General features: G+C 48.9%; 1 protein-coding gene and 1 long non-coding RNA gene across 5 annotated transcripts in view; one reads left to right on the top strand and one right to left on the bottom strand.

The window, feature by feature from the left end:
• The window catches only part of LOC106506763, a 77,043-nt gene that overhangs the window by 31,880 nt on the left and 20,550 nt on the right, over positions 1-24,613 (top strand). Inside the window, exons 4-6 of one of the 4 annotated variants that reach the window (XR_001302304.2) lie at positions 588-681; positions 3,996-4,069; positions 7,749-7,855. This is a non-coding gene — a long non-coding RNA (uncharacterized LOC106506763). Of the gene's footprint in view, positions 1-587; positions 682-963; positions 3,703-3,995; positions 4,070-5,202; positions 6,023-7,748; positions 7,856-24,613 lie in introns of those variants that run through there. The other 3 variants (XR_002340482.1, XR_002340480.1, XR_002340481.1) reach the window with 3 other exon arrangements.
• SLC13A4 (solute carrier family 13 member 4) overlaps positions 1-24,613 on the bottom strand; it is a 47,915-nt gene that overhangs the window by 7,460 nt on the left and 15,842 nt on the right. Inside the window, exons 3-15 of the mRNA XM_003134643.4 lie at positions 19,967-20,103; positions 17,984-18,156; positions 17,479-17,533; positions 14,953-14,992; positions 13,998-14,075; positions 11,569-11,753; positions 8,817-8,936; positions 7,666-7,767; positions 7,246-7,347; positions 6,434-6,531; positions 6,087-6,211; positions 2,832-2,993; positions 1,348-1,485 (exon numbers count right to left, since the gene is read on the bottom strand). Of these exons, the coding sequence (XP_003134691.1) occupies positions 1,348-1,485; positions 2,832-2,993; positions 6,087-6,211; positions 6,434-6,531; positions 7,246-7,347; positions 7,666-7,767; positions 8,817-8,936; positions 11,569-11,753; positions 13,998-14,075; positions 14,953-14,992; positions 17,479-17,533; positions 17,984-18,156; positions 19,967-20,103 (1,515 nt within the window). The remainder of the gene's footprint in view (positions 1-1,347; positions 1,486-2,831; positions 2,994-6,086; positions 6,212-6,433; positions 6,532-7,245; positions 7,348-7,665; positions 7,768-8,816; positions 8,937-11,568; positions 11,754-13,997; positions 14,076-14,952; positions 14,993-17,478; positions 17,534-17,983; positions 18,157-19,966; positions 20,104-24,613) is intronic.

Raw genomic sequence — 24,613 nt, 5'->3', positions numbered from 1 at the left:
TTAGGAGGGGAAAATGAAGGCTAGGAAATTGTTCCAAGCAAATGACTAGACATGTTGCCTTTCTGCCCTGGATTTATGACTCATCCTGGCCTCCTAGGCCTTTTGGCATGGAGAGCTGCCCATGTTTTGTAGCAGGTGAGGGGAGGCATGTTCTAAAGGAGCAAAGTTAAGGTTGAACAGAGCTGAAAGAGACCACATAGAGCATCTGGTTTGAAAGTCTTCACTTAGCGGATGAAGAAAGTGAAGTCTTAAGTCAGGGGCCAGGCTGGGAATAGAACCCAGAGCCAGCTCACTCACTGCTTGTCATCCAGTGCTTTTAAAAATGGATGAGCACCTGATTGCAGAGAGGAAGGCAGGGGGAGAGCGGCAGGAGTGCATGGCAGAGGCAGCGGAGGCGAGGATTGTGGGAGGTGTGCAGGAAGAGAGTGTTGGGGGGTTGCACTAAGATATGAGGGGGACAGAGGGGTAGCTGTGACCTCCCCTCTCTGAAGTAATTCAGATGACTCATGAGCAGCTTGAAAGTAGAAAGGATTTGAATATCTGCTGCCAGCCTGAAGCTCTTCTCTTTCTCCATTTGATGTTTACAGGGCTGCCGAGATCAAATTTGGACTCGAGTGAGAAATAGAGACACCCACCCCCAGCAGGGGTGAATGGGCCCTGTTTCAGCCAGCCGGGCCCCAGGTACCTTGTTAGTTTTTTCATCCCTCCCCAGCCCATCAGCCATGGGTATTGAGCACAGCAGTGAGCGTGGGTTGAGGCATGGAGGGTGGATGTGCCTGACACTGAAGTCAGTGGCAGGGTGTCTCCTCAAAGCCGTCTTCTGTGAGCCTTGCTGAAAACTAAGGAATGAGCTATGGATGCTTCGTTGTGCCCTTGTTGTTTTGGGGGTTTCTTGCTTGGGGGTGGGGGCTGAACAGAAGGATCCTGTTCTCACAACATATCTTTTGCCCTTGGATCACATAGTTTCTCTGACTTCACCTTCTATGAATAAACCTGCAACTCTTTGAATGAATAGCCCCACCATCCAATGAAGAATCTGCAGCAAAGACTCGAACAAGCTCTCACCTTCTGGAACTGGGTCACAGCCTGCATCTGTTCCAGCTTTTCTGTCCGCCTACCCACTTTTTCCCAGATACGGGCTGGGGAGAATACATTATTGCCCTTCTTGGTGCTCGTGGATTAAACAAGAACCTTTCACCAGGACCGTTCTCCCTGTCACACTGGCTTGATCTCTGACAGATCAAGGGCACCGCTTACAAAATGATAAACTTCAGAGAAGGCTGTGAAGCCAGTCACCCCTGTTCTCATGGCAGGTGGGCTGGTGGGAAGAGGACCCCCGTGACTCACCATATCTTTAATCTGGCAGTGCCCATAGCTGAAGACGATGGCGTTGGGGGGGTTGCCCACAGGCAACATCACTGCAAAGGAGATGCACATGGTGACAGGGATCAGGGTGTAGAGTGGATTGATGTGCAGCGTCTCCGACTAGAAGAGGAAATTCACAGAAACATGAGCGTTGAGGCGAGACCTGCATTTCCCGTGCTTATCGTCACGAGTATGCTTTAAATGATGGCTCCGTGTTGGCTAACCTTGGCTGGACACCATGTGCTGGGGGTGGTTAAATCCTGCCCTCAAAAACATGCAGCGCTGTGCGACCTTGGATTGGCTCCTGCTGCTCACTCGTTCCCATGGAAACATGGGCCCTGAGTTACTAACCAGAAGGGATGTTTCATTTCTTGGTGCTAGCCTTAAAGTGATTTAAAAATTTTATTCTTTAGCTGATAAACTCTTCAAACATAAATCTCATGAATAAGTTGCTTTGATTGAAGTAGGGATCTCTTGTTCTTGGCGTGCAGACCTAAGGTTTTTTTTCCCAGTAAGATAATTGCCTGTTTATATGGGACTTGAATCCATGGTTCTACCCTCCACATTGCCAAGTTTTGAGTAAGTGCATTCCCAGGCTCACACAGTGGGATGATGGGAGGGAGAAGTTGGAGGGAGACAGCCGAGCAATGAGCAAAGAGTGGCTAGGGTTGTTTGGGGTTAGAAAGAGCAGAACGGCCTTGCTCATAACTCTCAGACTCTGGATAGAGAAACTGGGTGGAGTCGGTGATGATAGAGCTGGGGTTTTGGACTGTGCAACTGAGAGTCCTTCTGGGAGTGTTTTGCCTCCATTTTCTGTAGCTATTTCTCCTGCCTTCCTGTTAGGTCTTATCTCAGGAGAGGAAGGTTGATCACGATTGGGGGAATAGGAAACTAAGGGTTTTACCGGTATGTTGTCCATTCTTATTTCCCTTCAGGGTTGCTCCTAAACTAAACCTAGTCTTTTGGGGAGTTCCTGTCGTGGCGCAGTGGTTAATGAATCCGACTAGGAACCATGAGGTTGCGGGTTCGATCCCTGGCCTCGCTCAGTGGGTTAACGATCCGGCGTTGCCGTGAGCTGAGGTGTAGGTTGCAGACGTGGCTCAGATCCCGAGTTGTTGTGGCTCTGGCGTAGGCTGGCGGCTACAGCTCCGATTGGACCCCTAGCCTGGGAACCTCCATATGCCGCGGGAGTGGCCCAAGAAATAGCAAAAAAGACAAAAAAAAAAAAAAAAAAAAAGCTAGTCTTTTGGGAAAGGGTTTCTAGAGTTCTTGCTGTTATTATCTATTTACTTATCAGTGACTATTTGAAAGACTTCATTTTTCAAACTGGGCTGGAGCGCCAGTCAGTGAAGGCTGTGGCCATGACCAGAAGAGAGAGCATGGCTGTGGAACTGCCCCTGGGCCTGGCCTGCCACTCTGTTCCTGGGGCAGCCTGTCTGGACATCTGGGAGCTCTGCTCTACTCACCAAGCTGCACAGGATGGGCAGGAAGATGGTGATGGTGGCTGGATTGCTCACAAACTCTGTGACGATGGACACCAGGATGCATGCCAGCAGGGTGACGGCCCACGGTGGCAGGCTGCTCAGAGACAACATCTGGTACCCAATCCACGTGGAGAGACCAGAGGTCTGCAGGGAGACGGGGTGATGCAGTCAGAAGAAAGGAGAAGTGCGCTCCCAATGGGATTCTTAGCTCCAGGTCAGGGATGGTGGGGGGCCGGAAGGGACCACCAGGAGCCATCTAATTTGCCTCCTTATTTTCAGATACACTGGACCCATGGGCATTCCTGATTCTGATGATTAGGTCTTTTTTTGTAGCCCAGCAAATTTTTTTTTTTTTCATGATTGTACAGCATTCAGTCTTGGAATCTCCTGGTCAGTTGTTGTCTCAGGGCATGGAGGCCCCCCCCCCCCCAATTCCTGGCAACCTTCTCAGCGCTGTGATGACGTGGCAGGGGTTGGAGATCAGCCCCTTACCTTCAAACTGGTTACTCTTTCTCCAGCCTCTGACCCTCTCGCCATGCAATCAACAAGGCCCTTTACACAGGGTGCCAAGTATAATCCCTAATTCTGCTTTGAAATCTACTTATTTTATCACCTCTGAACGAGAAAACATTATCAGTGTCTTTGGATAGTGACTCGTCCTTTAATTTTAGGGGTATGAGTGTGCAGGGCTGAAGTTGGAAGTTTTACATGAGTAATGAAGGGGAGAGGGATCACAGGTCTGTCTCCATTCAGAGGAGAAGGTGCCACCTTATTGGCCTAGAAAACAGTCATTCATTCTCAGCCTGTCTTAGATTTAAGTCTCATCATGGCTGACGTCAAGATCCACGCTTGCCCATACTTTTTGACCACATAAAGCCATGTTGCCATGCTTGAACCTTGCAATTAGTAACACTTAAACCTGTCTTCTCAAATAAATGAATATTCCCACTTGGAATAATTTATTTGGTTGGAAGATGTTCATCTGCCAATGACGAGGGCTCTCTCCTTCCCCTAAAAATGAAGGGCACAATTGAGGTTTTGTTCTTAGAAAACCCCAGGTTGCCACATGCCTTCTTTGGCTCTTCTCCCCTCCCTCCTCTCTCGTACATGGTTGACAGGCTTTGACTTTTCCTCTTTACCTTCCAGACTGCAAATGCAATAAAGAAGTGGGAGTAGGGCAGGAAGCAAGGTGACACATTCTATGTATGATTCCTCAAACTGTAAGTCCTACTCATGTTTTACTACCTTTCCTCTTTTGCAAGTTCATCAAAAGCTCATTTGATCTCCACAGCACCCTGGCCACTTGATGGCATGCTCATGGCCAAAGGACTTCAGAATTCTCTGATGTAGCCATTTTTACCTTGGAGCACTTTCTTTTGTATCAACCGACTGAGAGCTGTAAACCCAGTACGTGGGGCCCGCGTCAATTAATGGTTGGTGCAGAGGCTTGAGCCCTACAGGAACTCTGCACCTACTATCTCTTGTCACACATTAACCCTTGCTTACTGGACAAAGACAGGAGAGGGAGAGCAGTTAGCTGAGTGGAAAGGGTATGTTTAAAAGAAATGGAGTTTTATTTTTCATGTTATCCAAGTAGTACTCATAAGTAAAGTGAAATAACTTAGTGGCAATTTTTTTTTTCAGAAAAACTAGTTTATGCTATAATTTGAAATAAACTGATACATTAAATTGCAAAGTAAGGAAAAGAAAACACGAAGGAAAGTTTACTTTTTTAAACCCTTGGATGAAAACATTTTTTTATTGTGTTTTCCTCCCTTATGTTAAGACTCTGAAATTATTTTGAATAAGAACCATATATATAGTACCTGAATTATCTTATTAAAGTTAGTAGAGTCAGTAGGTTTTACAGATGTACCAACTCTACATGCACATTTTGGTTAAAAAAAAAAAAGATCTTGCCAGCCTGGGCTCAGAGGCCAAAACTGGCCAAAACTGAAATTCAACGAAGCTAAGTATGATGGTGTGAACTTGGAGCTAAAAATACTGACAGCATATATACAGGATTGGTTGAAGGACGTGAAGCTTAATGGTGGCTAACAGCGAAAAGAAGGACGGGTTTTAGTTGACTGCATATAAACAATGACATGAGTGCAGGGAAGGCTTGTAAAATCTACCATAGAAGTACAGGTTGGGGCTTGGGTAGACTGACCGCCCTGGACCAGGTCTGACCAAGGGCAGAGCAGGGTGAGTTCTAAGGAGAGAGACCAGCATGCTAAGAGGTCTCTACTCCCCTGAGGAATGGTGAAAGCAACCAGGGAGTTCTCTACTTGGGGGACAAAATGATCTATGGGGACCTAATCACTGCCTTTATTGTTTCAATAATTATCACTAGGAGAGGGGTCCCGAGAAGAAAGCCAGAACAAAGAGTGGAAGACATCCAGAAGGGCTGAGCTGAAAGTAAAGACCAGCTACTCTTCGTTATCTCCGCAGGGCTTGCTGTCCCTGGGGTGTTCGAGCTCAGGGGTCACGCAGGGAAAGATCTCTGAGTGGGAGACGGGACCCGGCGTCTTCCGCCGTAACTTCCAAGGGGAGGATTCTGTGACCTGTGAATGGTGTAGATATAAATGATGTTTGGGCCCACAGTGGCCATCAGAAGTGAGCCAAGTTTAGAATGGGTTGACGTATAGAGACGGTAGAGGGAGAAAACAGAACCTTCTCCTGACTGATGCTTAGGCTGGTTTACTTCAGGAAAGGTTTAACAGTCCAGGAAAATCATTTTTTCCCACCAGCCCCCTTTAAAAGATCTCATCCCAGATCCTCCCAATCAGGAAATCGGGAGGCATTTACGTCAGCTTTTAGCATACATTCTCCCATATGCAGTGCATATGGACTGGCGGAGGACATTTTGCTGTGGGTCAAGGTGGGGCACCTCTGGCCCTTGCGGACACACCTGTCACCGCTGTCAAAACCCCAGAGGGAGATGGCTGCAAAATCCAGTACATGTTTTGCTTATAGCAGCGTGGGCCCATAAATGAGGTGTGAATGACTGTGCCATGACCAGGGCACAGCCGGTCTGTACCTCTGTTCCTAGTAGTGCCAGCTTAGAGGCTCAGCATGGGACAGGATGTCTATTCCTGGTTGTACTGGCTCCCTTTCCAGTGAGTTGGGACTTTTCGCCTCTCAGTGCCTGTACATTCCCCTCCCAGGGCCATCATGACTCATCAGGTAAAGCTGCTGGAAAAATATTTGGCCCAGTAAAACAGACTCAAGGGTTACCTTGCTGCCAGAAGCCAGAGCATAGCCTCCTCCCACCAGGATGACAATCTCCCAAGGCATGGTCTTCTGGAAGTCCTTCCATGTGATGATGGGCTCCATCCCCGGGGAGGGCTCCTGGTCCTCCCCTGGATCACAGGTAGACAGGGAGGTAGAGCCGGATGAACACTAGTGGGGGTGATTTGTGGAGCTCGGGGCCTCGTGGAGGCACCAGGTGATTTGGGAGGATGCTCTGCTACTTGGGAAGGGGGGGGCAGGCAGGAGGGCTTGGGTATTTTACCTGACAGTTCTGACTTGGACCATATTTGACCAGAGCCCGCCCCCAAGTTCTTCCTTTGAACTCCTCTCACCATCATTCTTTTTCCTGAAACAAGGCTTCTTTGCTGGAATCAGAAAGAGGAGGAAGCCAAGGAAGATGGAGACTGTAGCGTCGGTGCAATAGCCCTTCCTGGCAAAGAGATGAGCAGAGCTGGGGAGGAGGGTTGGGAAGCCCCGGGGGTACCAGCCTGTCTGGACACAGTGCCTCTCTTCAGACCTTGTCTAGAGGGAATGTCAACCTTCTTTCTTGCCAGTTGCTGCCGTGCTGTTCAGCAGTGGATTTGGTGAGCAATGGTTAATGTCCGGAGGCAGGGCCTGGCTGGGGTAGCTGTCCTAGTGTGAATTTGTGGGCCTATTAGGAGGAGTGACTGGAATTGTTTAGATAAAGGAAATAGAAAAGGATGCCCCTCTCTCCTGAGAGGGTCACAAGCTGGCACTGAGAGCTTGTGGCCGGTGGCCCTGGTCCTGGCGCATAGGGGTGGGGCTAGAGCTTGTGTTTGCCTCTCCTTACACCGCCTCGACCCCGTGGCCCAGTCTTCATAGGCGGTGTTTTACTTTACAAACATTGTCTTCTTTAACCCTCATAAAAACTGGGGTTCCCAGAGCTTAAATAATAAGACCAAGGTCATGTGGCCAATACATGGCAGCTCTGATCCCCAAACTCAGACTCCAGAGACTATTCTTCCTGACTCCACATGGCGGCTTCCCCAAAAAAGAGGACTTTCAAGGGAACAAGGTGCTCCCTGGGCTCATGACTGTACCTGAGAGTCCAGGAGGGGAGCCAGGTGAGTTCTCTTTGAAGAGTTTGGGTGAAGAGGTTGTTCTCAGAGATGCTATTACTTACTTTTCAAAGAAGGAGTCCCAGCCGGGGACAAAGCCAGGCTCCCGAGTAAACCACAGCACTGTCATCAGGATGAAGAAAAATCCAGTCACCATTTCAGGGTAACTATAAAATAAAACAGAAAGACCCACTCGGGACCTGGGGCATCTCCGCTGGCTCTGGCCCTTCGCTTTGGGATGCGTCTGTACTCGGAGCTCCAGCACCAGAGAGGAGAGCACAGTTACTGCTTAATCACTTGGACCTTCCCCCGGAAAGGGAAGGGCAGCCCCCAGAGTCGGGGGCATCTCCGAATGCCTGGATTTAGAGTTGAGGAGAACTCCCCCCCTACTCAAGGGATGGCTGAGAACAAGGCTGCTTCTGTGGGCACGTGACCTGCTGAGCTTTCTCCTGGGGAAGGAAAGTGGAGGAAGAGCTGATTCCCACCTAACGGCTCCCAGCTTTTCATATTCCTGTTGGATCCGCTTCTCTGATAACTCTTCCCTTTTGGTCTTCTTCTTCTTGCTTAGAGAGCAGGTCTCTTTAAAACTGAGAAGGGAGAATGGGCAGAAGAATAAAGGAAGCACACTTCTGAGGCCCGGTGAGATCAAGTCTCAAGCAAATACAGATACTACAGGTTTGCTGCAATCACTCTTCTCCCTCCCACCCACCCCACCTATCCTACGACTTGATCTTCCAAGTTACACAGCCTCTGGGGATTTCTCTGGTGTATCAGTGTGAAGTCACGTCTCATGGGCTTGTCTGAGTGTATTTATGTGGGATTGCTTCTGTACGCTTGTCCTTTATATAAGCGAGAATTGATGTGATGTGGCATATCTGTAGATGCTTATATATTGGTGTGTGTGTGTCTCTGTCTAGAGACAAGGCTTGTCCGGGGTAAAAGTGGATGCTACTTCTCAGTTAGCTAACTGGAGGCATAGATGTATACAGCTGTCATTGATTTGACAGTAGTCTATGAGTTATTTTTTAAAAAGTCAGCTCAGAGAACATTCCCTGAGCAATGGGAATGTTGGGTTCATGGACTAAAAGCAAAAATTCTTATATATCTTCCTTTATGTATTTGGAGTAAGTGTATGGTAATGGAAAAAAGGCTCGCTGAGCAGGTTAATAGTAGAAATAAGATTGCAAGAGGCATGTCTGATATTTTGAAGGATATGAGCATATTTCACACACTTATTAAGTATAAATCAGTCATGTCGATAAAATGAAGCCAAAGGAACTTCTGCTTAAAGTCATTTCTCTAGAAATTAGTTCAGATGACTCTGTATGCTTTGAGAGAAATGAAACTACCTTAAACACTCCACAATTTGGACTTTTTATGACTCCTGCACTTCCTCTAACCAATTGGTTGAAATGAAGAACATGTCACCGTAGAGCTCGCAGTGTGGACTCTGTGTATGTTCAGTGTCTGGAACAGGTGATGCCTGACTCATGTAGGCACTGCGTCCTCCTCAGGGCATCCTCTGTGGTTAGGTGGCAGCTCCCTGGAGTGGCGTCCTCCAGGGCATGGGCCATGTCCATGTCCCTGGATGGACAGGAGAGGCTTAGCGCCTCATGGGCAGGGGCCCGGGACTCACTTGCAGCCCAGGAACAGCCAGTGCATCCAGAACCAGCTGACCACCAGCATGATGAGGGAGATGGGGAAGCTGAAGAGGAACCAGGTGCCAAAGTTGACCACGTCTGCACCTGGATACTGGCTGGAGGGAAAGAGCCAGGTCAGCGATTAGAAAAAGGTGGCTTTCCATGTGCTGATTTGGGGGTAATAAGCTAAATGCTCCTTAAGAAGACATACAGCAGAGCTAATGATAGAGATAATGATATAAATATGGTTAAACATTATCTAGAATTCATTTGACAGCTGCAACTGAACCCAATCAAGACTTATGAAATGAGCTAAAATTTATATCACTGAAACAACCAAAATTTGTATCATTGAGGCATATGTACTTTCCACCCAGGAAAATCACTTCCAGAACTGTTTGTTTTTACTTTACATAAGGATTCTGATAACTTTACTCCTCTGGTTTTCAAGACAGAGAACAGAGACTAGGGGAGGCAATCTGATAGCTTTGTTTATAAAATCAGCGAAGGCAGGTGAGTTCTGATTGGCATGCGTTTCGATGTTAACTGTTCCCACAGGGGAACCATGAGTTGCAATCCCCAAATCCACTGCTGTCTTGGGGGCCAAGGAGGTTATCCAGAGGACTTCTCGTCCCCAGATCCCAGGCATGGTTTCCTGGCTGGCTGGACCACATGGGAGCCATGACTTGAGCCTGAACAAGGCCTGTGGACCCTTTTGTTGGGCTGGGCATAGAACTTGTCAGAGGTGGGAGAGACGGCGCCCCTCTTTTCACAATAGACTCTTCATGGAAATGGAGAGACGGGCCAAGAACAGGATCCCCCACCCCACCCCCAAAGAGAACACCAGATGTTGAATCTCTCTTGTCACAGGGACATCTACTTCTTTTGCACTGTGGCCTGGTCATGGACTTGCTTTTACTAACATCTGTGTGCCTCTAACATCCGTGTTATGACGGCTTGTGCCCTCCCTGAAGGCCAGGGTGGGTCACTGACAGTGGGCATTGGGAAGGGCTCTTGGAGACAGAAGGATACCCGAGGGTATAAATCCCTCAGTGAGTCTGTGGCTGTCCTGGGCTAGCAGATGTGAAGTCTGTTGCGTCATCTCTTCCCTGTACCCAGAAGCCCAGGCCCTGCTCCTGGACCCAGGAAAAGCGATGGACTTTTAGAATCAATTAAATAATAGACTTCTATGATTTAATGCAAGGCCTAATAGGATTTATAGAATTTTTAGAAGTGAGACTGTATATGCTGAAAGTGATTCTTAAACACAGCCAGAATCAACTCTGGGGGTGGTCTGTTCACCAGTGCCAAGAAAAACAGCCTGGTGGCCTTTTCAGACCAGTGGGGATCCAGGGAGCCCACCTTCCTAGAATCCTGATTGTCCAGGTAAACCACAATTAGGGTTAAAGACCATTTTACCACGCAGGAAATAGAGTAAAGGAATATGAATTTGCTCAGTTGCAAAGTGAGCCAGAAATTAAAGAGAAGAAATTCAGGGCCTGGACAGAGTACTGTGGTGTGAGGAGCTCAGATCCTGGGCAGTTAGGTCTTAAACTTTGCTTGGGTCTTCGTCCCTCCCCCCTCCCTCCCTCTTTCCTTTCTTCTCTCCTTCCCTTTTGAGCTGAGATGAAAGATGTGTTCTCTTGCTGTGGATGATGAGGTTTTTTTTTTTTTCTTTACAAAAAAAAATTTTAAATTAAAGTAGAGGTGATTTACAGTGTTCTGTCAATTTCTGCTATACAGCAAAGTAGCCCACACAGTCATTTTCTTCACTCCCTGCCCTGGATCCCATCCTGTCCTGTTTTCTCAGTGACTTCACTCTATCGGTCATCCCCTCTCTCCCAAGTCAGTAATTATCCCCCCATCAGGATCATTCCTAGCAGCATTTAATGTCTTTCTCTTTTTTTTTTTTTTTTTTATTTATTTTTTTTTTTGCTATTTCTTTCTCCCTCAGCATATGGAGGTTCCCAGGCTAGGGTTGATCGAGCTGTAGCCCGCCTCGCCAGAGCCACAGCACGCGGATCCGAGCCGCGTCTGCACCCACCACAGCTCACAGCAACGCCGGATCGTTAACCCTGACAGGCAGGACCGACCTCAACTCATGTCTATCGATCGTTACCCTGCGCCACGATGGAACCAAACCCCCTTCTTGATCCTACTTCGCCCTCCTTTAGTCATCACCCCCATCTCTCCTTCCCTTCACAGCCATCTCTCCCTTTCCTCGTCTCCATCTTATTCCCCAACCTACGGACATTTCTTTCCAATCACTTGACCACATTGCTCTGATCTAGGTCACCAGGAAATTCTTCAAAGGCTCCCCGCAGCCTTCTGGATGAAGTCCAAGGTCCTTCGCCGGCCTCGTGAGGCTCCCTGTGACCTGCGCATCGACCTCCCTGGCCTCCTTTTGCCCTGTGTTCTTTGGGAGCTCCATTCTCTTGCTCTGAGCCCTCCTGCACTGTTTCCTTGGTCTGGAAGCTGTCCCTTCATGTGGTTTACTCCGGCCCGTGTCCCAGGTCTTCCCTTTCATTGTCACCTCTTTGGGGAGGGGTTTCCCTCTCCACTGGCTGGGCTGCTCCTGCAGAATCCCGCCCTTCCCATCCCATTCAACTGTAGTGACTCGACCGCCTCTTTCCCCTCTTGGTACAGAAACTGTTCTGGTTCCATCTTCCGGTATCCTCAGCACCTGGTTCTGTTCCTGACACACAGTGGGTGATTCGCCAGCATGTACTGACCGAGCGAGTGGCTTACTTGTTGAAGTGTTCCAGGAAGATGAGGCTGGTGGAGGTGCCAATGATGGTGGTCAGGCCCCCGATGGTGGCAGCGTAGGAGATGCTCAGGGAGAGGCACTTGCAGATCATTTGGTCGTGCTGGGACTTGTATTTCTTTTTGAGTTCCTGGTTCCTGGGGCGGGGGGTCGGTACTGGTGGCTTTTCCTAGCAAAGGAAAATCAGTGAATTTCTCCAACCCAGCTTGAACCGTCTGGCGCACAAAGCCTGAAAAGCAGGGGCACCGTTGTGCCGTGGAAAATTTTGAGCTTGGGTGTCAGAAAGACAGATCCCAGGAGTTCCCGCTGTGGCTCAGCAGGTTAAGAACCTGGCATAGTGTCTGTGAGGATGTGGGTTGATCCCTGGCCTCGATCAGTGGGTTAGGATCTGGCATTGCCACGAGCTGTGGTGTAGGTTGTACACACGGCTCGGATCCTGTGTTGCTGTGTCTGTGGCCGGCAGCTGAAGCTCCAATTCGACCTCTAGCCTGGGAACCTCCGTATGCTGTGGTTCGGCCCTTAAAAAAAAAAAGAGAGACAGATCCCAGTTCCAGTTCTGCTACCCTTTACATTTGAGCAGCCTCATCCAAGCTGCAGTTTCTTCTGTAAAATGAGGAAATCATATTTTCTTTGCCAAACTGTTGTGAAGAGGAAATGGAAAGACCTTGGAACACTTGCTGGCATTTGACAAATGGTAAGCTATTGTTATTATTTTTGTTGTTAGGAATATTGACAACACGTTCTGGTTTTTACTTGAATTTCAGTAAAACAGACTGCTCTCCACTTTGTGTTTAAATACCAAATAGAAAATGGTTGCTCTACATGGAGTTAGAACACAGTCCTAGTTGGGAGATGACTAAAAAATATGCCTTGCAGCACAGAAAGAGTCTACTTTGATTGGGTGGAGAGTGAAAAAGTGTGATTCTCTCCTCTCTCTTCCTCAGTCTTTTTCCCTTCTTGTGAACTGGCTTTTCCTCCCCACTTTCCCCTTCCTCGTTGCATACAGGCCTTGCCATGGGCCTCTCAGGCCCTGCATGGTCCACGTGATGGTCTTTCAGGGTCAGGAGTTGCTGACCTCTGATCTCAACTGTGGACTAAAGAAGAAAGTAAGTGCCCCTCTGTCCTGCCAGGCCTGGCCTGCAATCGTGAGGCACTAGGCGTAGCTGGGTGCAGATGTCTGCCGGCCAGCTCATAGGAAAAGCAAGGCCACACTTCTCCAAGCCCGTAAGCACTGCCCCGTCTTCCTGGGAGGGCCCGGGGAGAGGCTAAGCGCCTCCACATCCTCCTGAACGAGTCATCGGCAAGAGCTGGAGGGGCCTCTAGATTCTCTGGCCGGGTGGTTCTCCATGATCCTTTCTCCCAATGAAAGCGCACATGGCCCCTCCAACAGAAAAGCAGAAATGAGCATTTAATGGCCACACTTCTGTTTTTTAACTGAAAGTATCCACATAGGGTCCAAAAGACTTGGATTGGAATTGAGGCGCTCCTCTCACTAGCTCTAGGGCCTTGGGTACAAAATTTCATCTCCCTGCGTCTCTGTAAAAATAGAAATCAAAATTGCTACCTACTGAGGCAAGACTAGAGAGCAGACGCTCAGCTCAGGTGTTGAATAACGATGGCATTTATTTATGATGACATGGATGTTATATAACAGATGATTCTGATGAACGCAGAACATTGAAATCAAGGGTTATAAGTGATCCTTGCAATTTTACACCAGCTTCAACGTCTGTTTTACGTCTGCATTTTGTTTCGGTGATATAGTACTAGGAAAATAAGGTCACAGAAAAGCGGTAGCCTTAAAAATCTCAGGATACTTGAGAAGTTCCCATCATGGCTCAGTGGTTAACGAACCTGACTAGCATCCTCGAGGATGCAGGTTCGATCCCTGGCCTTGCTTAGTGGGTTAAGGATCTTGTGTTGCCATGAGCCGTGGTGTAAGTTGCAGATGCAGCTCGGATCTGGTATGGCTGTGGCTGTGGCATAGGCTGGCAGCTGTAGCTCTGATTGTACGCCTAACCTGGGAACCTCCATATCCTGCAGGTGTGGCCCTAAAAAGCAAAAAAAACAAAAACAAAAACCCAAAAAACAGAAAAACCCCTCAGGATATTTGAATAAAATATTTGCAGTGCTCCTGAAGCACCTTTGGGGAATAGTTTGAACAGCTCTGATATAGACCAAGCTCGGTCTTTACAGCTGAAGAAACGAGCTCAGATAGTGGAATGACTTGCCGAAGTCAGCAGTGAGTGAGCTGTCTTATCTCCGAGGCGCATGCAGGCCAGACACACATGTGGACGGAGAGGGCCTGTGACAGCTCGCTAGCCTGACGCCCTCACAGCCCCCTGAGCGGGGCCCCCTGGGCAACTGAAGGCACGTGATGTGGAAACACGACCAGGAGGTGCAGTTGCATTACCTGGGGCGGGTGCCGCTTCTGGTCCTGGTGGTTTGCCGTTTTGACGGGGCTGGTGACGGTGGGCACACCATTCAGGTTCTGTCGGGACAAAGACCGTCACAGTATCAAAAGGAGGATGTGGGGGCCTGGTGAAGCCACCTGATCGTCCCGGGGGCACCCACTCCTCTGCCCTCTGGGACCCGGAGACCAGAGCCAGGGAGAGCATGCGGTGGAGAGCCCCCCACAGTGCCTGCCTCCTCCTCAAGGTTCCCGTCCGGCTGGGGCCAAGCACCGGATTTGAAGAGGTTTTTGAAACTTGGCAGAGCACAGCCCTGTCCTTATAGGAGAACTTGGCTTTCTAGAACTTTGTTAGCTAATGAAAAACACTTCATTTTTCTTTAACATAAAGAAAAACAAAATTGCACCACAACCAAGTCCACAGTTGAGATTGATCACAGCCCATCTGTTGGGAATGCTGTTAAGAAGAGAAGGGGAATGCCCTTTGCGGCTCAGTGGTTAACAAACCCGATAACTCTGATTCGACCCCTAGCCTGGGAACTTCCATATGCCAAGGATGCGGCCCTAAAAGGCAAAAAGCAAAAAAAAAAAGAGAGAGAGGTAAAACCAGCTCTGGGGGAGGGCGAGGCCAAGGAGCTGCGTGCAGGCCATCTTCGAGTTCCCCTGCGCACATGCCCCTTTTGTAACAAGATTTCTATAATGAATCCCTCCTCAAAGGAGCCCTAGGCTGAGTCTGTGGCTCCTGGGTGTCTGTCTGGCTGAATCTGGGTTTCTGTGAGGGGAGGTTAACTGCGCTTTGTAAAAACTACACCCAGCACTCAGGGCGAGGCCTTGGCGGCCAGGATCAGGTGACCCCCTCTGCCCTCACATCTGTGAAGGCTGCCGGGCATCTCTGTCCCCCAGTTACCTTGAGGGTCTTTCATGGATCTCAAAGTACCGCAGAAACCCAAGGCCATACCTTGTTCATCATCAGAGAACTGAAGTCTGCATTCGACGTGCTGCAGGAAAACAAAGAAGTGGGAAAAACAACAGTGGCCCCAACTTGCTGAGATGGGACTTCTCCCCACATCAGCTTTGATGTAGGTGGCCCTGCTAGACTCTGGTGTTCTAGGCCACAAAAATCAATCTCACCCTCGTCATCCTTGCCTTCCCTGGTAAGGATCCATAGGGACAGGGCCAGGGCCTCTCCTCTGCCCCCGAGACTCAGGGTTCAGCTCTCATGGGGCTTATTAGGTGCCAAGCAGTCACGTATGGACTTCAGTCCTCACAGCAGATCCATGGGGCAGGTACCATGACGTGTGTTTACAGAGTAGGAAGCGAGGGCCCCGGGTGATGAGTGGTCATGCCAGAGAGGAACCTATCTGTCTGTCTGGAGAGCCTGCACCCTGGCCCTGGTCTCACTGGCTGACTTGGCCGTGATCTAAGAGAAAGGTGAAATGCTTTTCTGAGGCCACAGGAGCACAGAGGGCCAGGACCACACAGGGCAAAAGGCGGGTGAGAGCAAGCAGATGGGGGTGAACTTCTCATTGGCAGCTGCAGTCAGAGGGTGGCAGCCAGCACATGCGCCAAGCCCCTCCCGCCCCTACTGGTCCCAAGCCTTTGCCTTGGATGGGGAGGAAGGTGGGGATCTTACTGCCAGCATTGCTGACCTATCCGAGCACTAAAGGCATGTTGTGGTTTGTTGTAGTTCTGAGGACAGTGGGTGCTGGGAGGCAGAGGACCACACGTGCAAGCCATGGGGTCTTGGGGCATCACCCACTGCCAGGCTCTGTCAGGGAAGGACAAGGGGTTGATGGGAGCTCAGAGGGCAGCCTTCTTTGGAGAGAGTCCGTAGCCTGGGTGCAGCAGGGAGTTGGGATGTTTCCCGTCCCTCTTCCCAGCTTGGGGGAGGGGCCTGCAAGGAGCCCTTCAGACAGCCTGGGTGGTGCTGGCCAAGAGAGAGGCCTGCCACCCTCCCCCGCAGAGCCAAGCGGCCTCCCCTGAGGGCCCAGGGACAACTCAAGCTTTAGCTTTGGAGTGCGGGGACATGCATTTCCATCCTGAAAGGAACAGAGGCAAGTGGCCGGTGGGCACTGTCCAGGAGACCAGAATGAGGAGGAATGGCCCACCGCATCGGGAGCAGCCTGTGAGCTCAGTGGCCAAGGCCTTGCCGGGGGCCCACCTTGCAAAGGTTTTGCCCAAGGAACAGAGGCAACCCCAGGGTAAAGAGGCTGTGGGGAGTGAGCCACCAGAGCACCGATCTTGGGGCGCAAGCAGGCATCCAAGAGCCCCTCACAGCCATCAGGCTTTGTAAGTGGCCTCCAGGGGACCCTCTGAAGACCCTGGAGATGAATGCCCGACACACGAAAGAGCGCGGGCCTGAATCTCAGGGCACTGGCCACACTCTCCCTCCTGCCCCTTTGTCTTTCCTGCTCCTGCAGCCTTTTCCCTGACCCTGGCGAGGTTGGAAGTGACAGACAGAGTTGGTGAGGGGAGAGGCAGGTGGAGGGAGAGTGAGGGAAAGTCACTGTCTCCCCTGCTTGCTTTTACCTCTTATTCTGTGGACCTGGGCTGAAGGGGGTGGGTGTGAGCATGAGAGGAGGCAGGGAGAAGCTTTGGATGAGAGATTGCAGTTCTGATACGAGTCTGGACCAGGTTGCTGAATATCGGAAAATGAGATGGTTCTAATATCTGAAAGGAGGCCAAAGAGCTGTGGATTTGCCTGAGAGCAGCGAGGGTCGGGAGGGAAACCCAGGCTCTTATGAGGGGGACGGTGGTGAGAGGGGCACAGAGCTGATGGCTCTTCTGTGCTGATACCACCACACAGCGCCAGTTTCACTCAGCATGAGTTCTCCCTTTTTTAAGGACCAGGGCAGATTACAAAACTGAGCTCTGGTACAAATCCATCTTTCAGAATGAGCTTTTCATCACAGTATTCCTTGAAGACCATATTTTGATATTGAATCTCCAAAAGACCTGTTATTTGAGTGTTTGAGATGATATTTCTCCTTTTCCAAAAGCTACTGCTTTTCCTCATCTCGTGGCTGTCCCCACTGTCCTCTAGTCCCCTACCTGCCACTGAGTTTTCCTTTGGCATCTCTAACCAGACCATACCTAGTAAGACCACATCTAATATCTAAAAAATACTTCGTGACTCTCTAAGAATCTCCAGTGTCGTCTAATAGGCGAGCATGTTTCATTAATAGATTAGCTATATTACTCTCCCAAGAGAGACATCAATGTAGATGAAATTCTACTTGGTAGATGTGTGGCTCAGCCATGTACTCCCCCAGACCCCGTGAGGCTTCTTCTCTCTTCTCAGCACCGCAATACCCTGTACTTAAGGGAGTCACCCTCAAGATTTTGGTAAGTGGCTCCTGGGCGTAGGGGGGGAAATCGGGGCAGGAGAGGTAGCTGCATGGTACATGCGAGCTTGGCCCATACAGCTGTTTATGGGCTCCTTCCTGACCCCCGGATGGGCCAGGGAGGAGGGCATCATACTCACTCTTCATTCACAAAGATGAGTTCCAGAGAGGGTTGGCTGTTGTTCGCCTTGAGACCTACAGTAGCAAAAGGAAAGCGGACAGTGAGATGTGGAGGCTGGACCCGACTCAGAAGGGCAAGGGCAAGGGCTCCGGGCCAGGCCGGGGCTGGATGGGGAAACAAGGGCATGGAGGCTCCTGCCGGGGCCGGGTGCATGGTCATGCCTCTGGCCTCTGCTCTGAAGGCTTGGTAGGACTCACAGACGCCTGGGGGCCTGGGTCTTGTGATCCTGGAGCATTTGTGGGGGAAGGAGCAGCGGTGGCTGCTGTAAGCAGGGCAGGAAGGAGGAGCTGGGGATGGGGGGGGTCACAGGCAAGCTTCGGGTCACAAGGGCTGGTGTGGGATGTGGGGGGAGAGGAAGCAGCAGAAGGTGAGGGAGGGACGCAGGGGAGGGGGCGTGGGTGCCAAGCTGGGCAGCATCAGGGGAGGGAAGAGGAGAAGGGGAGATGAACTCCAGCAAACTGTACTGATGAGCTCGGCCTCTTCGGCGCTGGCGTTGCCGGCCACGAGCTGCTCCTCCTCTGCACTGACCAGCTCCTGCAGCACGGCCTCCACGATGGGCATGACCATGGCGGTGGTGGACGTGTTGGAGAGCCACATGGACAGCATCGTGGTGCAGCACATGAAGCAGAGCAGCAGCCTGGAAGGGGGAGGAGGAGCAGGGAGGGTGGAGTGGGGGGAGCAATGCAGCACACGGGGCCCCCCTGAGCTGGCATTTATCCAGAAAACTTGGCTTTATGTCATACATACAGCTTTGTACTCCCAGGGCTTGGCACACAGTAAACGTTAAAATTGTGTTGAATGAATTACACTTCATGGGCTAGTGGCCTTAGCCAAAAAGGAAAAAAAAAAGCCCTTATTTAAGCAAAGAATCACTTTGGTAGTAGGGTCACAGGGCACAGACTTTCTGATTGCTCATCTCTCTCTGCGGACATTAGGCTTGGTGATGATGTGTGCTTTGTCATGTGCAAAGGAATTCTTCCTTGGCCCTTGCAGCCAGCAGTTGAATGAGTACCATCACATTGCTTGCTCTGCAGCCAAGTCACTGCAGTTATTAGTGACCAAATAGTGATTAATGGGCAGAGCTCACTTGTGGGCTTCTGCCCACTGCTTGTCCCACATGTTGAAGGCACAGCCCCCAAAGGCACAGCAGTGTCCCATTTCACTGTGTGCACTTTTCCAAGCTGGTGTCTTCAGAGTTGATGCTTGGAGGAGAACACTAACAAAGATTAACTCTCCAGCTATTTCTCTTTGACTTTGAAAACGTGCAGTGTGTATTTGTACAGATACAGTTCTTATTTCCATTAAGAGAGACCAATGCAAAGACTATGCATGTCGATCACTTTAGGTGGGCTCATTGGCTTGGCACAGCTGGGGGACAGCATGTGTACCGTGTGGATTATGACTGGGGAGGTCAGAGCCCTGAGCGTGTCTCTGCTTAGGCTGATGGGGACTTGCGTTTGCTGCCCCAGTAGACAGAGGGCCCCGTGGGGGTGGAAACTTGCTGGAGGATGTGGTAGACAGAGACCAGTGGAGACGCAATGGGATAAAGATTCTTAAAGACAATACAAGGAGGTTTTAAAGAGCCACGGAGTCCCAACACCACGTGAGGAAATGCCATTGTGTGTCTAGAAGGTTGAGTGTGGGGTACAGGGTTATTACTGAGTGAGGGGGCAAATGATGCTCTTAGTTGAACTGTAGTTGAATGAGAGACAGGAGCAGCCTTTTAAGTATAACCTATGTTCATCTAATGAGTAATGTTGAAAATGATTACTCTATAATATTTAGGCCCTATTGGACCCCCGAAGGAGTCAGGGAAGCTTACAAAGGGTTGCAAGAAAGCTGTAAACTAGGAGGCGAGAACAGAATTCCAAGGGGAAGGGAAGGGCAGGGTTACCCAACAGGGCAGGCGTGAGCTCACACAAAACTGTCCATCTGGCCCTTCCTGCACATTCCTGAGGGCCTTCTGGACAGTAGAGAGGAGAGAGGGGGCAGCCGAGGAACTGCAGTGCATTGAGGGATGCTGGGTCAAAGGCTGCGTTGGACAGGCCTGTGGTCTGAACCTGAAACAACAGCTCAGGGTGGATGGGAGGAAACCACCACACCTCCGTAAATGACAACTGTTGGGCCTGTTCCCTGATACACCAGAAAAGGCTGGGAAACAATTCACATTGCTCTGTCTTGTTTTACCAAATGAGCCCCTTAGATTTTGTAACCTGCTGCTATTACAGTCTAGGTTACACAGGTGTGCTATTTCGATTGTGACAACAAAGGACACCGAAGTCACACACTCACGTCTCTGTTCCGTGTTCACAAGCCCACTCTCTGGAAGGGGAGGTTGGAGCCTTGTGGCCCTCGTGTCCTCCCATCCAGATGGCTAAAGCCTAAGTAGCTTTCCCCTGGTTGGGGGCGTGGCGTGTTGGAGGCGGGATGCACTAGATGTGACTTACATGCCTGGCTTGGCTCCGGCCATCAGGACCATGCGCAGAGCAATGCGCTTGTGCAGGTTCCACTTTTCCACGGCTGCCGCCACGCAGATGACGCCCACCAGCAGCATCGTGGTGTTCTTGAAGTATTCAGCCGCCACCTGCAGAGGCCACCATGGATCACCCTACCTGACCCGGGCCCAGCCCCTGCCCAACACAACTGCCTTTCAACCAGAAGCTGGCAAACAAGAAGCAGGGAGGAATTCTCTGTGGCTCAGTGGGTTAAAGATCTGGTGTTGTCACTGCAGTGGCTTGAGTCACTGCTGTCCTGCCAGTTTGATCCCTGGCCCTGGCAGCTCCCACATGCTGGGCACAGCCAAAAAAGAGCAGGGAGATGAGGATTATTAAAATAGCCAACTGTTTATATGTATTTTTAGGGCCGCACCTATGGCATATGGATGTTCCCAGGCTAGGGGTTGAATCAGAGCTGTAGTTGCTGGCTTGTGCCACAGCCACAGCTGGGGATTGCACCTGCATCCAGTGCTCCAGATCCCTTTGGGCTACAGTTGGAACTCCTATGATTGTTTAATTTTTTTTTTTTTTGCCTTTTTGCCATTTCTTGGGCCACTCCTGTGGCATATGGAGGTTCCCAGGCTCGGGGTCGAATCAGAGCTGTAGCCAGCAGCTTACTCCAGAGCCACAGCAACATGGGATCCAAGCCACGTCTGCAACCTACACCACAGCTCACGGCAACGCCGGATCCTTAACCCACGGAGCAAGGCCAGGGCTCGAACCCACAACCTCATGGTTTCTAGTCGGATTCGTTAACCACTGAGCCACGATGGGAACTCCTGATTGTTTAATTTTTAAAATTTCATCCATACATATATGCTACCTTGGGCGGGCACTGTGCTAAACACTTTACAAAGATTATTTCATTTAATCCTACCAATAATCCGAGGGTAGAAATTCTTCTCCACTTTTTAAAAAATGTAGAACATCGAGCTTGACAGCCAGTGGAGCTTGCGTCCACCAGACCTACAAGGCTGCAGTGATCTGGGAACACACCCATCCCAGGGCCCTGTTCAGAGGCAGACCATAAGAGGTCTAGCTGCTCATCATAAACCTTTGGGCTTTATAATAATTATAAATGGAATATAACCTTTTAAAATTGGGAATCACTGCTGTACACTTGAAATATAGCACACATCAACTATACCTCAATTTAAAAAAAATAAAGATTCCCTCTGTGGTGCACTAAAAAAAAATGTAGAAACACTAATTATGATACAAATATGGTTTTAATGAATAAACGTATATAATTTTACCTTAATCCTTAACAATTATTAAGATAACCCTGGGTTGGTCCACAAATCTCATTTTCTTTAGCTTTTTAGAAGATTATGTTCACTTCTTAAATTAGAAAAATTAATCCATGTTCACTATGAAGTTTCAACATATAGGAAAATTGAAGATAAAATTATCCTTAATTCCACTACTGTTAATACAACTCTTCAACTCTTTAACATATGTATAGATATTAATTGGATTTACACAGTATATACTGGTTTATATTCTGCTTCTTTTTTCATATGACCTTATATCCTGATCATTTTCTTATGAGATTAAGTTTAGTGGAAGAATTCATGCTAATGGCTCATGGCAGCATGAAGTACCTCAGAATTTTCTTAGCTGTTTTCCTTTTGTTGAATTATTTGATTTTTTTTTCTTTGCTACAAATGGAGCAAAGAATAATTTTCTGCTTAAATTGTTAACCTTACATAAATGTGATTATTTCCTTAGGATAAAGTTCTTGGAGGTGTTTTTGCCTTAAACCTTAAAAAAACAAAAAACTCGGAGTTCCCGTCGTGGTGCAGCAGAAACAAATCTGAGTAGGCACCATGAGGTTTTGGGTTTGATCCCTGGCCTCGATCAGTGGGTTAAGGGTCCGGCATTGCCATGAGCTGTGGTGTAGTTCGCAGATGCGACTTGGATCCCGCATTGCTGTGGCTGTGGTGTAAGCTGGCAGCTGTAGCTCTGACTGGACCCTTAGCCTGGGAATCTCCATATGCTACGGGTGCGGCACTAAAGAGATAAAAAAAAAAACCCTCTAACTCCAAATGATTCCAAAGTTCTAAAGAGTTCCAACATGGTTATAGTGCAAGGAATATCCATATACTGTCTATGTTTTGTTTTGTTTTGTTTTTGTCTTGAACCATTTGAAGATAAGTTATATACATTTTGGTCCTTTATCTCTAAATACTTGTGTCTAATTCTTAAGATTAGAGGTTTCTTCTCACACAACCACAGCACCAGTTACCAGCTTCTTGCTTCTTAATGGCGAGAAAATTGAGACCTATCCCTGTTCGAACATGTTTCCTATGTTTGGGCTCCACGACCAGCTCTTCATTGATTCCCTGCCTTGGAACATTCTCTTCTTATCTCCACTTTGATCAAACTTCAAAGTTCAGGCCATGTGCCATCCAGAAAACCTTCCTGTGACTCTGGCCTCTGACTCCAGAACATTCCCTGTTGGTACCATTAATTCCACACATCACAGAGCACCTAGGGCAATGCTTTAATTGTTGCTTCATGCTTGTACTGTTTATTTGCTTTTTAATGTGTACCTCTCTTGTCTCTCAATTGAATTTTAGGCTGCAGAAGGCAAAGGATCATGTTTCTCTCTCTCTCTCTCAATATCTAATCGAATAATATGCGAAAGTGGATGCTCAGTAAATACTTGTCACATGTACGAGAGTTGTTCTCATACTTGTCACATGTATGAGAAACATGACGGAAATTGGGAGGACATGATATAGAGGAGTTTAACTCCTAACCTAGAAACCCTCTTAAAGTGAGAAAACAAGAACATTTTTAATTGCAAGAAAAAATAAAAACTGAACAGGGAAGGAAGTGAAAATATAGTAAACTCTCTGGCACTTGAAGTAGAATTATATAATCAGACTTTGACTATTGAATTATATGTCTGTACTGGGAGGATGGAGGGAGAATTGGGTGATAGAATAGTACAAAATCCTCGGAGTTTCCATCTGTGGCTCAGCAGAAACAAATCTGACTAGTATCCATGAGGACGCAGGTTTGATTCCCTGACCTTGCTCAGTGGGTTAAGGATCTGGCATTGCCATGAGCTGTGGTATAGGTTAGATATGTGGCTTGGATCCTGCGTTGCTGTGGCTGCAGCATAGGCCAGAGGCTGCAGCACCGGTTTGACCCCTAGCCTGGGAACCTCCATATGCCAAGGGTGCAGCCCTAAAAAAAAAAAAAAGGACAAAAAAGACAAAAAAAGTTACGAAATCCTCATTTGGTATAATCAAAAGTCAACTGATAATGTCTAAAAAGTGATAATTCAAGAATTAATGTAAGAAGGTTGCATAGGGATGTGGCGCTTAACACCAGAGGAAGCAGTTAGCAAAGTAAAGTTATTGACTGTGGGTTGGGGGAGGTGGGATTTGGTTGAGGGTGCAATGGGGGAGGGGTGGGAAGGCGATTGCTGTTTTTTCATGATGACCTTTTTTGTATTATTTGATTTTTAAATTCTGCATGGAACACTTCAGTAAGATAAAAGCCAAAAAACAAGCAACCTGCTCCCTTTCCCCCTTCCCTCTTTTGCCCCATGGAGATTTCCTCTTGTGTGGTTGATGAGTTTTATGCGGCATAAGGATCATCTTTCCTCATTGTGACCATTTCTTGGAGTTCCCTGCTTCTGGTTAATCTAGTTCTCGTCCTCAACCCCAGTCCCCATTGACACCGTCACTAATGCTTCCAGAGAAGAAGACCCTCTGCTTTGCTGGGCTTGTGACTCTGGCCAGAGTCCCCTCTGGAAGGGGCAACAAGGCTGCGGGGCTGTGACCATGGGTGGAGGTGCTGCCCCCTAGTGGAGGTGGAAGCCCTGCGGGAATGCCTGAGGGCTGACTGAACTGGGGGCCTTAGGACCTTGCTCATTGCCCTCTTTTTTTTTTTTTGTCTTTTTGCCATTTCTTGGGCCGCTCCCGCGGCATATGGAGCTTCCCAGGCTAGGGGTCGAATCGGAGCTGTAGCCACTGGCCTACGCCAGAGCCACAGCAACGCGGGATCCGAGCTGCATCTGCAACCTACACCACAGCTCACGGCAACGCCGGATCGTTAACCCACTGAGCAAGGGCAGGGACCGAACCCGCAACCTCATGGTTCCTAGTCGGATTCGTTAACCACTGCGCCACGACGGGAACTCCGTTGTTTTTTTTTTTTTTTTTTTTTTTTGCCCTCTTAACTTCCCAGGTGGCTGAGAGGCAGCTTTGTGTTGGAATTGGTGTTTTAATTTCCTCTATCTACCAAGGAGGGGAAGCCACAGAAGATCTGGGAAACCGTTGTCCTGGCTGACAGTCCCACTGCCAGCCCCATGACTCTTGGCCCTCTGCAAAGTTTTTAAAGAGTCCGTGTGTCCCAGGGGACTGACTGACAGCATTTTAGTTTTCTGCCTCTTTTACATTTCCTAATAGAACCCAGTTTGTGATGGCCTTTTAGGAGGCCCAGAGCCTGCACAACAGGCAGGGCTGCTTTCTCTGTGTTCCTTTCAGAGGGATGGAGTAAGGAATCAACATGTGTAGAGCACCTTCCATGGGCCAGAAATTTTGTATTTTGCATTCGCTTTCTCACATAAGGTGAGGAAAC

This window comes from Sus scrofa, chromosome 18 (genome assembly GCF_000003025.6).
Source record: "Sus scrofa isolate TJ Tabasco breed Duroc chromosome 18, Sscrofa11.1, whole genome shotgun sequence".
Taxonomy (NCBI): Eukaryota; Metazoa; Chordata; class Mammalia; order Artiodactyla; family Suidae; genus Sus; species Sus scrofa.
The sequence above is the reverse complement of the archived record's forward strand: the minus strand, read 5'-3'. Positions and strand labels throughout refer to the sequence as shown.